At 42.6% G+C, this 15,573-nt stretch overlaps 1 protein-coding gene across 3 annotated transcripts in view; it reads left to right on the top strand.

The window, feature by feature from the left end:
- P4HA3 (prolyl 4-hydroxylase subunit alpha 3) overlaps positions 1-13,280 on the top strand; it is a 38,038-nt gene extending 24,758 nt beyond the window's left edge. Inside the window, exons 8-13 of one of the 3 annotated variants that reach the window (XM_008020131.3) lie at positions 805-869; positions 3,123-3,282; positions 6,368-6,430; positions 10,217-10,285; positions 11,705-11,794; positions 12,621-13,280. In XM_008020131.3, the coding sequence (XP_008018322.2) occupies positions 805-869; positions 3,123-3,282; positions 6,368-6,430; positions 10,217-10,285; positions 11,705-11,794; positions 12,621-12,941 (768 nt within the window). In that variant the 3' untranslated portion in view covers positions 12,942-13,280. Of the gene's footprint in view, positions 1-804; positions 870-3,122; positions 3,283-6,367; positions 6,431-10,216; positions 10,286-11,697; positions 11,795-12,620 lie in introns of all 3 variants that reach the window. The other 2 variants (XM_008020129.3, XM_008020130.3) reach the window with 2 other exon arrangements.
- The last annotated feature ends 2,293 nt before the right edge of the window (positions 13,281-15,573 follow it).

The following is a 15,573-nucleotide window of genomic DNA, read 5'->3' as shown; positions in this document are numbered from 1 at the left end:
TGCTTGAGTCTAGGAGTTGGAGGCTGTAGTGAGCTATGATTGTACTACTGCACTCCAGCCTGGACAACATAGCAAGACCCTGTCTCTAAAGATAATAATAATAATAATTTAAATGCTGTACCTAGACTTTCAGAACAAAAGAGAGGCATTTAATTAAACTAGTGTTATCAAAACTGTTGTTGTCTTTTCATAATCAAGGCAGTTGCAGCTATGAAAATCTCACAAGTACCCTCAACATCTATAACTATTATAATCAATTTTTTTAAAAAAGTAGTTGTAGCAAAAACAGATTCTGATTCTCTGTAAGGAAAGGCTTTCGTTAGAATATTCAAAAGGAGCAGGGTGCCTCTGAGTGTAGAGAGTTTCCTGTTGCTGGAGGTGTTCGTTTAATTGGACAAACACTTACGAAGTGCTTTCCATAGGCCAGGCCCTGTGCCTGACCCCGGGAAACAAAGACAAATGAGAAATAGCCCCTGTTCTTACCTAACTCACAGTCTTGCAGATACAAAAGGGATTCAAATAACAGTTCAATTCAACTTAGCAAACTTTTATCAGGTGCTTACTGTCGACTAGACACGGTGTTAAAGGTTATTTTCAACTCTGCGATTTTTAGTCCCTTATGGTCTTTTATTTTCAGGATTGATAGCTGTCCCTAAATTAGTCCCACATGCAAAATGTCCTCTAATTAGGGAGGAACTGGCGTCTATTATGTTTATGCTTAAGGGAGGAGCATATCTGTCGAATGACAAGCCTTTCCTTTTGCATCATAACCACTTGGACTTTGTCTTACATCCTTCCCACCAGCTACAGAGATCAGTGGTGGCATCAGGGGAGAAGCAGTTACAAGTGGAGTACCGCATCAGCAAAAGGTAAGAAGGGCTCTTCCTTGGTCATACTGCTGCCCACCCTCAGGCCCGTAGCATACCTGACTGCCAGTCAGCAGCAGCCGTTCAGGGACCACCAGAGGTGGAGAACCCCTAGCTCACGTTTATAGCGATACATTCTTTTTAAGAGGGAGAAGTTTCCACTCCCCTTTCCCGGATTGTTAGATCATCTGAGGATTTAACTAGAAGGCCATTCGAGAGAGACTTGGAAGAGCTCCTCTGGCCTAAACCAAAAAATAAGTCTGTAGTTGTTCTTCTAAACAGGATTGCTTTTCCAGAAGATACAGTCCTGTCTACATTTGTACTTTTAACTTTACAAGATTCTGTTCCCACCTCCTGACTCATATTCAAAGCATGACTTGCCAACAGTGAGACCAGAAGGACAAATAGACTCTGTGGCCCTGATGGCTTCTGTAGAGGAGCAGATTCAGCTGTGAGAGCCCAGCTTTATCCCACCCCTCCAGCCATGCCCACCCCCCACTGCAGCCCTTTACTTGCATCCACCAAAGACATGTGAGACAGTGATGTCAGCATCCTTGACAAGAGGCCAGACCTCAGAATGGGGATTCGTTTGTGCTGTCTGGGAAGGGAGGTGAGTGATCAAAGCTGTGATTCAGAATCATTTGGCTTAACTTACTTGGTCTGGTACATTAAGGGCCTTTCATATAAGTAGTTATTCTCTAAGCTATGGAAGTTCCCTAAGACCTCAGCTTCATTGCTTTTTCTAACCTTTCTGATATTGTAGTGTCAGAGAGAAAATTCAGCCTTGGATTAATTGCTTCCAGGGGAGCAGGTGGTATGTTCTTCCCTTTTCAGAACAAGAAACTACTTTCTTTCTCTACTTGCATCCCTCTTCAGCTCTTTGACTTTTGATTCTGTCCTCACAACTTCACTGGAGCTGGTCTCCCAAAGGTCACCAGGGAACTTCTAATTACCAAATCATTTTCCTGCTCGCACACCTTCACTGACTACCCATTATCCATAAAGTAAAGTCCAGATTCCATATCACAGTGTTTTCAGCTTTCTATGTCATGCCCTGAGGCTGCTTCTCCAGCTGTATCTCCCATTACTTCTTCCTATCTCCTTATGCATAATTTATTGCCACACCTCCATGTCGGTGCTTATGCTGTTTCTTCAGGCTGGAATACTCCTACATTCTTTTCCATCTATTGAAATTTTATGTACCCTTCAAAATTTGGCCTAAATGTCACCATCTTACCTGAGTGCCCCACTGGAATGAACTTCTTCTTCCTCTGTGCTCCCCAGCACTTTAAAGTCTGTTTCTCAATTTTTCACTGTACCTTACTTTGTTCTTAGTTATATTTGTGTTTGTCCTTTCTCCCATAATCCATGAGCCCTTAGAAGGCAATAACCCTGTCTTGGGGATCTCTGTAAACCTAAGAGTATGTGGCATAGCACTCTGCTTGCACTCTATTTAAAAGAATGAACACATTAGTTCATCAAAAGCAAAGAGCAAAGAAATGGTCTTCCGTATCATGCCAAGGCTCTTCCCTCAGAGCTTTGTGGTCTCCCCAGGAGGCCCACTGGCTTTAGGGAGCACATCCTCATTTTCCAGGGACATAAATTCTGATTCCAAAATTGCCACTTTGTCAGAACCTCAACAAGACATTCAGGAAAAGAGACTGAACTCTGCTGTTTGGTCTTTGCCCTATCCTGGCTTGTCTTGCAGTAGAGCAGAGATTTTCCTGTGTTTAAAAGTAACACTAACATATAGCTCACAAAGTGTCTTCATAAGCATTGCCTCTCACAATCTTTTTAAGTCTGTGAAGTAGACATTATTATCATCCCAATTTTATAGACAACACACTGACCCTTAGAGAGGTTAGTGGTTAAATACTTCACTTAGGATCACAGAGGACTGGGGACTCGTCACATTTCTCTAAATCTCAAGCTTTTCCCACTGTATCCGGGTCCCTCTGTTCAGATGTCTCTACACCATAGTAGCTTTGAAGACAGGGGTTTTGTCTTATTCCTCTTTGTATCTCAATGCCATGAGATTGTTGAGGTAGAGAACAAAGTGAACTGGGCAGACATACCATGAGGAATGAGTAGGTAATTAGGCAGTTATGTCTGTCTTCCCTCCCTCTCTTCCTTCCTTCCTTCCATCCTTCCTTCTGGCAATTAACGTAATTTATTTGTTTATTCACTCATTCAGAGACATCATTTAGTCATTTCAGGCATCAGATCATTGATGCTTCAATCTGTGGTGTGTTTTAGTGCCTGGCTGAAGGACACCGTTGACCCAATGCTGGTGACCCTTAACCACCGCATTGCTGCCCTCACAGGCCTTGATGTCCGGCCTCCGTATGCAGAGTATCTGCAGGTGGTGAACTATGGCATCGGAGGGCACTATGAGCCTCACTTTGACCACGCTACGGTAATGGTGGAGTCAGTGACCAATCCCCTGGGATAGGAAGCCAGGACATTATTTATTTCTCTGAGGCAGAGCTCTTGTAGGCTCTCAGGGAATACTAAGTGAAACCTTAGAACAAAGGTTCTTGTTCTAGAAACATCTGAAAGCATTAGTTTCAAGCATATTGTTGCTGACTCATTTTCTTGTCTGCCACCATCTCTGTTCTAAAATTTGCTGGTGAGGGAAGAATGTGGCTTGTCATGGAATCATCTGACTTCTTCACTCAGGGACTTCCTGGTGAGGATTGTCCTTCCTCCAGTAACTCTTCTATCCTCATGATCTCAACTGGCCATCTTTGCTGATAATAGCAAATATATATTTTTTTAAATTTTAGATTCATGGGGTATATATGCTTGTTTTTTATTTACGTATTTATTTATGTATTTATTTTTTTCTTTATAGGCAGGGTCTTGCTCTGTTGCCAAGGCTGCAATGTAGTGGCACCATCATAGCTCACTGCAGCCTTGAACTCCTGGGCTAAGCGATCCTCCCATCTCAGCCTCCCAAGTAGCTCTAGGACTACACCTGGCTAATTAAAAAAAATTTTTTTTTTGTAGAGACAAGGTCCTGCTATGTTGCCCAGGCTGGTCTTGAACTCCTGGGCTCAAGCAATCCTCCCACCTCAGTCTCCCAAAGTGCTGACATTACAGGAGTGAGCCACTGCACCCAGTCGTGCTTGTTATATGGGTATTACATGTGTAATGGTGGGGACTACAATTCCAGTGTACCCATCACCCAAATATTGAATGTTGTACCTGATACGTAATTTTTCAACTCTCACTCCCCTTTCACCCTCCCCCATTTTGGAGTTTCCAGTGTCTGTTACCTGCATCTTTATGTCCATGTGTACCCATTGTTTAGCTCCCACTTATAAGTGAGAACATGCAATATCTTATCTTCTGCTTTTGAGTTAGTTCACTTAGGATAATGGCCTCCAGCTCCATCCATGTTGCTGCAGAGGAAGTGATTTCATTCTTTTTATGGCTGGATAGTATTCCATGTTGTATATATACCATACTTTCTTTATTAAATCAACCATTGATGGACATTTAGGTTGGTTCCATTACTTTGCTGTTGTGAATAATGCTGCAATAAGTATCTGGGGGCAGGTGTTTTTTCTTTAATATAATACTTTCTTTTCCTTTGGGTAGATACCCAGTAGTGATTTTTGAGGATTAAAATGACCTCCCCAAAATTGATCTATAAATTGAACCCCAGCTTTATAAAAATTCCAGGAGGTTATTTTTATAGAAATTAATAAGCTGATCCTAAAATGTATATGGAAATGCAAAAAACCTAGAGCAGCCAAAACAATTTTGAAAAAGAAGAACACATTGGAGGACACACACTACCTGATCTCAAAACTTAGTATAGAGCTACAAGAATCAAGGCAGTGTGGTACCAGTGTAAGGAGAGACACATAGGTCAATGGAACAGAACAGAGTCCAGAAACAAACCAACACATTTATGATCAATTGATTTTGACAAAGATGCCAAGGAAATTCAGTGAAGAAGATTTAATCTTTTCAATAGATGGTATTGGAACAATTTAATATCTATCTGCAAAATAATAATGACTATACATCCTTATCTCACACCATATATGAAAATTAACACAAAATGGATCATAGATGTAAATGTAAAACTATAAAACTTCTAGAAGAAAACATAAGAGAAAATTTTTGTGACCACAGGTTAGGCAAAGATTTCTTAGATAGGACACCAAAATATAATCCATAAAAGAAGAAAAAAACTGATAAATTGGACCTTATCAAATTAAAATTCTTCGCTTTTCAAAAAACATCATTAGAAAAGGAAAAGATAAGTCACCAACTAGGAGAAAATATTTGCAAATCATATATTTGGTAAAGAACTTGTATCCAAAATATCTATAGAACCTTTATAACTCAGTAATAAGATAATTCAATTTTTTTAATGGACAAAAAGTTATTTGAGTAGGCACGTCTCCAAAGAGGATAAATGAATGGCTAAGAAGCATATGGAAAGATGCTCAACATCATTAGGGAAATGCAAATTAAAACCACAATGAGATAGCACTGCACTCTCTTACGATGGCTACAATAAAATAAGATTATACCAAGTGTTGGTGAGGATGTGGAGGAACTGAAGCTCTCATACACTGCTAGTGGGAATGCAAAATTATACAAACACTTTGGAAAAAAGTTTGACAGTTTCTTAAAATGTTAAAGGTTCACCTACTTATGATCCAGCCATTTCACACCTATGTATTTTACCCAAAAGAAAAAGAAAATATGTCTCTACAAACACTTGTACACAGAAGTTTATAGTAGCTTTATTTGTAATAACCAAGAATTGGAAACAGCCCAGATGTCTGTCAATAGGTAAATGGATAAACAAATTTTGATATATCTGCACAATGGAATGCTATAGAGAGAAAGCAGATAAGTGGGTTGCCTGAGGTTGGAGGTGGGAGCAGGGATTGACTGCTAATTGGCATGAAGGAACTTTTCAGCAGGTGGAAGTGTTCTGTGTTCTAAACCTCAATTGTGGGAATGATTGGATGACTGTTAAAATTTACTAAAACTTATTGAACAGTAGGCTTACAAGGGGTGAATTTTATGGAATGTAAATCATATCTCAAACTGTTCCATGACAAAAAGAAAAGAGTATGTCTCTTCAGCAAGTAATTGGAACTCTGGCCTTCTGATTTGGTATTCCTACAGAATAATTATCTGTAATATTTTATATATTAATTGCTATATTTCACAGAAAACTCAGAGGTGCAATTAACCCCTTATATAGTACTTTCTTTACTGACAAGTAGTTCTCTTTGGTTAGTATACAGTTTTTTTATATAAGTATCTAATAAATTAGTAAAAAAAAAAAAAAGAAAATTGTATTGAGTACCTGCCAGCAAAGACGGGCACATACTCCAGTAGGTGTAGCTCAGAACTATATCCCATCTTTGACGCCCCCATTTTACTTCTATTTGTATTAATAGTGTAATCCTGCCTGTCCCACTGGTGCCATGTGCATAAAATAATGATATGTTCTGTTTTTTTCTCAGTCACCAAGCAGCCCCCTCTACAGAATGAAGTCTGGAAACCGAGTTGCAACATTTATGATCTATGTGAGTCTTGCTCTGGGCTTCTTACTTCATGACTGACTATAGCTCTACTTTATTTTATTGTTTTCAAAGCAATTTCATATATTGATTTTATCTGGTACTCAGTGCAAAAATCTCCCAGAATTTTGCAAATTTCAGACAGCATTTTTGATAGGCACTGTAGGAGATGTAAAGAAATACAAGACAAGGTTTCTACCCTTAAAGAGCTGACAGTGTGTAAATCTAAATATGACCTTGGTATGGGCAGTGGATTAGGATGGGAAGTAGAGCTCCACTGAAGGCAAAGAGATAGAGAGACTTGAACAACACAGGAGGAGGATCTGAGAGTCTGTGTCCTTGAGGTCTCATGGACTAATCGGTGTTGAAAAACAACCCATAGATGAGGTTGTGGAGCTGTGGGGAGAGACAGGGATGAGGAATGAGGCAGCAGATTTACAAGAGGGAAGAATAGAGACACTGAGAGAAATTCAGTGAGTGCTGCCTCTGATATTTAGTGAAAATTATCTTCCTTATCTCTCTATAAAATCTTCAGTAAAATCTTCATGACACCCCTTTCAAAATAAAACAATAAATTGTACTTCTCTCCTAATTCCTGGCCTGATCAGGATTCGGCCCCAGTCTGTATCATCTCACCTATCCCCTTTCCTTCAGATCATGTGGGTTTACTTCCTTCTCTGTGGCAAGCCATAATTTCAATTACCTGTCACTGGAAGAGATTATTAGAATTAATCACTTATTAGAAGAGATATCTTACTGTTAACTGAAGGGGCTCTATATAACAACCAAGGATGAAGTCCTTGTTTCAGGCTCATTAGAATAACAGACATCCTGCACCCCAGCTTTTCCTCCTCTATTAGAACTGTTTCTGGTCTCCACAGGACAGCCAAGAAAGGGCAGTTGGAGGCCAGCATTCTGTGTAGTCTTTAATGCCAGCAATGTCAATGTGTTTCTCTACGTGGCTCAGTCCTGTGCTTCCTATGGAATTGGAAGGCTTCCACTTACAATGGTGTCTGGCCTCATTCTGATCATTGGAGCTGCAGCTGGTTGCATCTCTGGTTTAGCACTCCAGCTGTCATGGGAGGTCACAGACAGTGAAAGAATGAACTACTGCCAAAAAATAGGGCATCTAGGGCACAATATATCTCTGTTCTTTATCCCCTCAATATCTCCTATGGCTGGTTCCCTGGTTACAGGGCCCCAGTTACTATAGCAAAGGTAGCATGGGTATAAAAGCCCAGTAATTTTAAATGGCAAATGCATGTGTGTGTGTGTTTGTGCACGCACTCTCACACACTTTCACATGTATGTGCATGAATGTGCATTTGGGTTTTAAGTATTTGAGACACAGTGGAATGGAATGCACTTTGGGTTTGGAGTCAGTTGACCTAATCCTGATTCTGCCACTTACTATGTGACCTCAGCACAGATTACATCTATTATTTGAGCTCACTTTTTGCCCTGTGCTTCCTCATAGTGTTGTTGTGAGGATCTGATGAGATAATGTAAGAAGGGATGTCACTCTGGAAAGTTCCATACTGTATGTTTCTGTCATTGTATCCTACAGAGCAATTAAAGGAAAGGGTCTCGTAAAGGGGAATCAGTATCGTGGGACCTGGGAAGTGCTAGATTATGCCTAAGTCTTTTATCTGCAGGTTGGGATTTCTTGAGACAATTTCAAGACAAACATTTCTCAAGACAAATGTTAAGGTCTGTGGGAAACCTAAGACTGATATTGTAGGGAGAAAATAATCTTTAAGAAGTACAGAGGATTGAGTTGAGATCCAGTTGGTGATTTTCTGCTCAGATTGGACATAAGATCAGTCCCAAGCTGGGTGCAGTGTGTGCACCTGTAGTCCCAGCTACTTGGCAGGCTGAGGCAAGAAAATCGCTTGAGCCCAGCAGTTTGAGTCCAGCCTGGGTAACAGAGTGAGACCCTGTCTCTATTTAAAAAAAAAAAAAAATTCAGCCCCAATACAAAACAGTAGAAGGTATACAGAGGGAAGATTTCTCTCCCTTCCCCACTGTTCTCACGGCCCATGCTGTGCTCATGAGCTTCATTGCATGCAGAATCTGATTTTCTTTTTAGTGTGTTGGCTATGTCATTCCTTTCCACCATATTGTAAAACCACAGGTAAAAGAATGCAGGAAAGTCCAGGTTGCCCCTTACTGGCAAGGGCTGGAATAGAATAATCTAATTTGTTAGTTACTTAAACACAAGGAACCAATTGTTGTTCTTGTCAGCTTTCCCAGTGTGCTACAGGGGGAGCCAAGGAATGCTGATAGTCACCACTGCCATTTCCAGGTTCCAAATCACGTCAGTTCACTTGCATCTACCAAGGGCCAGCGTCCTACCTCCTATACCTCTTGCTCTGTAACACAAGTAAATGTGCTGGGATCTGACTGCCATAAGATTAAAGAGCATGAACCTTCTGGTAGATAGTGCTAGGCAGCGTGAGGTAAAACTGGCACTCTTGTGTGATGCAACTGCTGCAAAAATAATTTAGCAAAATGTATAAGAAGTATAAAACTTATGCATATCCTTTTGACCCCATAATACTAGTGCTAAGACTCTTTCCTATGAAAGCAATCCAAAATGCAAAGTGATTTTTTTTCATTAAGTTGTTCAGTGCAGTGTTGTTTATAATAGTAAACGTTTGGATATGACCTAAATTTCCAAAGGTGTAGCATGATGGTTATGAGCAGAGACTTTGTAGTCACACGGCACTGGCTCAGCTCAAATCCTGGCTCTGTCTCGGAAGAGTCATGTGACCTTTTCTAAGGTACCTAAGCTCTCTGAGACTTGGTTTCTTCATCCGTAAAATGAGAAGAGTTAAAAATAATAACAACTGTAACTCCTAGGATTGTTTTGAGGAATAAATGAGATAATATATTTGTAAGGACATAGTGTAACGTCTAGCATATAGTCAGTGCCCAATAAATGCCAACTATCACTAAGTCAACTGTAACTTTTTTCTGGATGGTACAATGATAAGTATTGTTATTTAAAAATATTTTCCTGTTTTAAAAAAGTTTATAATTATTATATATTTCTGTGACAACCGGAAAAAAAACTTCACATTAAGAAAACATATCCCTAATCCTAGAACAGACCAGTGATGAAACTCCTGAGCTTGGGTTTCCTGGAGAGGAGCAGAGTGATCTGGAGAGTACGCCAAAGGTGTAATGAGTAGTTCCTATGATGCCCAGCTTCCAAGAAGAATCATAGTCTAAACTGGTTTTCAAGCCACAAGTCATGATCCGTTATAGGTTGTGAGATTAGTTTAGTGGTTCTGATGAGCATTTCAGAGAACTACGCTAGAATAGAATAAAATAAAATAAAATAAAATAGAGAAGATCAGAAGTTATCTCAGATAGTAAGAATGTTTTATGACAATTATATTTCAGGCTGTGTGTGTGTGTGTGTTTGTGTGTGTGTGTTTGTGTGTGTGTGTGTGTGTCTTGAGTCATTATTTAAAATGTATTTTTTCCTAAGGGTCTCAGTCAAAAAAGTTTGAATCTACTTATTGTAGCCCTCAATAAGGATGTTAACTGGAAGGGAAAAGAAAGAAGGAATACCAAAACTTTGTCCTCTTGTGGCCCTGTAGGCAACACCAATGCCATTGAGTAGGCTCCCGAAATTCCTCCTAAGTTGGATCACTGTCTTTCAAGTATTTCTCTCAGAGTTGAATAGAAGACCGTGGGAAGGAATCTATGCAGAAATGACGTCATATGACAGGGTAGGGAAGTCGGTGGCTGTTTTAACTCTGGCTTCTTCCTCTGGTCTTGTAGCTGAGCTCGGTGGAAGCTGGAGGAGCCACAGCCTTCATCTATGCCAACCTCAGCGTGCCTGTGGTTAAGGTGAGTGGGGCCCTGGTCCCAGAAGATGGAGTTGAGGGGGTGCAGCGCTCACCCCCTAACCTTCACGCTCTCTGTGCTTGCAAGCCCATTCCTGGGAGGAGGGCCAAAAAGAGATCTTCCCCAATTCTCAGAATCACAGATCATCCAATAGTCTTCTTTACTATCACAAACATACTTGTCACTTGTGCCTCTATTTGTTATTTTATTTACACTTACCTTGCGAGTAGATGATTACACGTCTGTCTTCCCTGTCACAGTACAGCTCCTCAAGATAAGATCTCTGTTTTATTTACTTTAGATCCTCTACGGCATCTAGTTCCTTCCATTATTAGTTCAGTCCACATTAAGAGCTAGAGACACAGAGGGTGCAGAGGGAAATTCATAGCCCTTTGATCCAGGAGTTTACAGAGATGTCAGCACGCATTCTGATGGTGCAATAGGAATTTGGAAAGGATAGGCGCCGAGGAGAACCGAGTGTAAGAGGTTTGCTTCATGAATGAGTATTTCCTCCAAATTTCAGATCAGTCCAACTCCCTGGCAGCCCTTACCTAATTTAGGAATGAAATGTAGATAACTAAATGAGATCATTCCTGTAAAGCAGGTAGTACAGTGCCTGACGCATTCTAAGCATTTGATAAATCAATGCCAGGTATCTCTGAATGCTCAGGAACTTGGTGCCTCTTGTAGGCTTGGGAACATAGAGACTGCCTATGCATCCTGGAAAGCTCTTCATGACCTGGGGTTTTGTCTACTTTGAGGGCCAAGGTTAAAGTAATTTGACTACAGGAAGTAGATAGGGCAAAGAAGCAGTGTGTAGGGGAAAAACATACAGGATTTAGCGTCAGAACACCTGGGCTTGTGTCCTCACTTTGCTCCTCCTTTTGCTGCATTATTTAAAGCCCTGGGCCTCCAGTTCTTTGCTAGGAAAATGGGGACTATGATACTGCCTGCTCCCCGAAGGTGTTAGTCATAAGTGCCTACAGGAGGAAAAGCTTCTGAGTTGGTGACGTGCTTGGCTGTGTAAGGAATATTTTGTTCCACCTTGTGGTTTTGTTGGGTGTTTCTCCTCAGTGACCCAATGACAAACATGCTCACCTTTCTCCCAGAACTCACCAGGCTGTCTTGTTCAGGTCTGTTTTATGTCTGTTTCTTGTGAGCTCCTGGAGAGCAGAACTGGACGTGATTTGTCTCTGCAGCCCCAGGACCTGGGGCGCAGTGGACTCTGTCAGTGACCCATGCATGAATGAGTAAATGGCAACTTATGCCATTTTGTGCCATTTTATGCATGCATTGCCCCCAGACTGCATGGAAAGGCTTCTTCAATGACATGCCTGCATTTGTCCTTAGTATGTGCTTCCCGAGGACTGAGGTTCTGGGTTGACCCTCCCTGGGACTGGGCCCTCTTGTTTCAGAATGCAGCACTGTTTTGGTGGAACCTGCATAGGAGTGGTGAAGGGGACAGTGACACACTTCATGCGGGCTGTCCTGTCCTGGTGGGAGATAAGTGGGGTAAGTCCTGCCTTTCTAGCATGAGAAGGGGGTACGGGGTGCAGAGTAGAGTGAAACAGGGGATGGGTGGGACCTAGCACAGCCATCCCATTCTAAACGCTTCATTACAGTGCCACATTATATTGAGAAGATTGGATTATGAATGAGGTACCCCCAACAGATTGGGAGCCCATAACAGGCAGGGGTTCCTGTTATAGAGTAACTGTCAGTAAAGGTTTATTCACCTGACCAGATAGGCTTTGATTCCTGAGGACCTCCAGAGAGGAATATGTTGTCCCATCCACACTCTACCCCAAGGAAAGATGTGTCAAGCCATTGCCTCTCGCATTTAGTGTTCCCCATGAGGAGGTGGGAAAACAAAGAAGAGATCAGTAAGCAGATGGACATGTTTGTGTCACATATACGTCCAGGAGCACTTAGCTCTGAATACAGAGAAAGAAGTGGAAGGAGGCTCATGAGCTGAGGTGGAGGCTGCCAGGAGATGCCATCCGTTTTTCTCTCAGTACTCTGGAATGACTTCATGGGGGACATGGGCTTCTAAAATGAAGGGTGAGTGACCTTAGTTCCCAAACATTTGAAAATGAGTTTACAGGAGACAGGACCTGTCACATTTTTCCAGAGGACGATGTCCTCTTTGCTATTTATCTGCTGGAAGAAACAGCTTGTAGTCCATAGTGAGGCCAGGACTAGGATGGGCAAGTGAGTTGCCTAGGATGCAGAATTTAAGGGGGTACTCACGTGCCCCTGTGAGTGCGCACCAGTCTGCAGCACTGCTGCTGTTTGCTCTGCTGAGTCTGCTGTCTCCTTCTTCCCCGTTCTCTCCCAGTGGCCAACAAGTGGATACATGAGTATGGACAGGAATTCCGCAGACCCTGCAGCTCCAGCCCTGAAGACTGAACTGTTGTCAGAGAGACGCTGGTGGAGTCCTGTGGCTTTCCAGAGAAGCCAGGAGCCAAAAGCTGGGGTAGGAGAGGAGAAAGCAGAGCAGCCTCCTGGAGGAAGGCCTTGTCAGCTTTGCCTGTGCCTTGCAAATCAGAGGCAAGGGAGAGGTCGTTACCAGGGGACACAGAATGTACGTTTGATCTGCTCCAGCCATGGGAGTCAGAGTAGGATGCGTAGTACAAAGGAGGGGGGAGTGGAGGCCTGAGAGGCAAGTTTCTGGAGCTCAGATACTCTCTGTTGGGAACAAGACATCTCGACAGTCTCAGGTTCGATCAGTGGGTCTTTTGGCACTTTGAACCTTAACCACAGGGACCAAGAAGTGATAATGAGGACACCTGCAGGAGGGGCTAGCCTGACTCCCAGAACTTTAAGCCCTTCTCCCTACTGTCTTCTGTTGCAGCCCAAGTAGGGAGTGTCCCCCTCCCAGAAGCATAACCCAGACGAGTGGTACATTATATAAGGACTTTCTTTAAGTTGAAAGCAACTTTCTTTTCTTTTTATATGATGGCTTTTTAATGCAGTCATTAAAAATGTTTACAAATCATTTTCCCAACTGAGACTATTCTTACATTATAATGCTGAGTGGAAAAAAAGGCACAGTAGAGTTGGCCCTCCACATCCATGTGTTCCCCATCTATGGATTGCACCTCAGATTGAAAATATTTGAAAAAAAAAAAACCATGGAAATAACAGACTTTATTCTGTACATGCTCAGTACAGAAAAAATAGATTGTATTGTATTCCCTAAACAACACAGTATAACATCTTCTTACACAGCTTTTAAATTGTGTTAGGTATTATAAGTAATCTAGAGGTGACAAAGTATATGGGAGGATGTGTGCAGGTTGCAGGTTATATGCAAATACTACACCATTTGATACAAGAGACTTGAACATCTGTAGATTTTGGTGTCCTCTTGAAGTCCTGGAACCAACTCCCCATGGATGCTGAGGAATGACTGTACAGCGTTTTATTTATGCTGTAATCTCAGTGCAGCTCACCTCCCACCACTGTCCCCGGCTACATTCCAGATACTGGAATTCTTTCTTGTCCCCATCACCACCATGTCCATCACCACCACCTTCACTCCCACTTCTCAGCCCTTGACATTTGCCATCCCCTCAGTCTTTCCACCGCTGAGCTCTTTTCGTCATTCCACTCAATGCAGTGGCTCAATATTACCTCACAGAGCTTCCATGACCATGCCACCACCCAGCCACTTTCTTTCATATGAACTGACTTTGTTTTCTTCATAATACTTCTCAGGATTGAAATGACTTTGTTCATTTGTTTAACTTTGGTCAGTTGCCTTCCTTGCAGTGAAAGTGCTTTGTGGCTGTGCTGTACTTTGTAAATGCCTCTATTCCAGCCCTCAGGTCACCGAATTTCAATGTTTATGTATTTGCCAGGCTGCCCCCTCTAGGCTCTGTGCTCCTCATTCCTCTCGGTAGCCGCAGAAGAAGGTCTGGTTCAGCGTAAGGAGGCGTTCAGCAGTTCTGAAAGGCATCCTCTGAGCTGTGCTCTGGAGGACATAGAGTTTTTATAAGCGGAGTGTGATGAGAAGTGTTTCCCAGCAAAAGGCCTAGCAGGGGCTAAGGCTGCATGGATGGGTGATTGTGATATTTGGGCACTTGTGCGAAGAGAACATTTCAGGCCACTTGGCTCAGGATCCTTCACAGGGCTGTGGGCATGTATTGCTCACAAGGAAGCCACACAGTGCAAGGACTGGGTGGTTGGATGCCCGCCATCTCTGCCCCTTCCCCACAAGCCCGTAGGACCTCAGCTTCCCAGAGCTCTGTGGCCCCAAGGGAAAGGCTCTGATGTTCTAATACCCAGCTTCCTCAGAGTCTGAAGTGCATCTTGTCACATTCCCAGGATTTCTGCAGAGCACACCAGGATTCTGGAAATCCTCTTACTAAGTTACTGTCACTACTCACAACCTGCCTCCTCCAGTTCCAAGAGGAACAGGCCTGAGACGAGACAGAAAGCGACTGTCTGCAGGGGAAGCTGCTCCCTTTTCATCACAGAACCCGGACTTCTCAGAATTACAGGATGGGTCTGAGCTAATCAGAGTGTTGGCACTGTTCTAAGAGCTTCATGCATTAAATATTTAATGCTCATTCCAACCCTATGAGGTCAATACAGTTACCCCCATTTTACAGATAAGGAGGCAGATTTATAGAGTTAAGTCACTTGTTGAGAGTACAACAGACTGGCCCCAAATCTTGCACTTTTAATAATGTCTGAGATGGGGCAGTTATCAAACATCTTGACCAGGCAACTGAGACTCAGAAAAGTCTGGCTGCAAATTAATAACTGCTTAATGAGTAATCTTCAGGGGCAGGCCCTGGGCTCAGTGGGTGCTGTGGGGATACAGAGGATGCAGTCCTGGAAGCTGGGCCGGTAGGGGGATAAGACAAAATGCATCCTGAGTTCAGTGTCGTTGAAGCACAATGTGAAAATGTTGCATGCAGAAAGAGATGAATGACCACTGAATGCTGCCATCAAGAGGGAGGGGAGCCTTGTGATTTGGGGTAGTTGAGAAAGCCTCATGTGTTTATTCGAGTCACACTGACAAGGTGCCTACTCAGTGTCAGGCCCTTGCTGGCACTAGGGAGGGAAAGGAGAATTACATGCTGACCCTGCCCCTAGAAATGGAGCAGACCCTCAAATCATCACGAGACATGTGGAGACATGAACAGGCTGCATTAAGAGGCTCCCCTCACCCCTGGAAGTTTCATGGGAAGGAGGGACTTGAGCAAGTCTTGAAGATGAGCAGAGTCCCTAGAGGCTGAGGAGAGACCAGGCTGGGGTGTATACTAGGGGGCATGCTGTAG

This window comes from Chlorocebus sabaeus, chromosome 1 (genome assembly GCF_047675955.1).
Source record: "Chlorocebus sabaeus isolate Y175 chromosome 1, mChlSab1.0.hap1, whole genome shotgun sequence".
NCBI classification, from domain to species: Eukaryota; Metazoa; Chordata; class Mammalia; order Primates; family Cercopithecidae; genus Chlorocebus; species Chlorocebus sabaeus.
The sequence above is the reverse complement of the archived record's forward strand: the minus strand, read 5'-3'. Positions and strand labels throughout refer to the sequence as shown.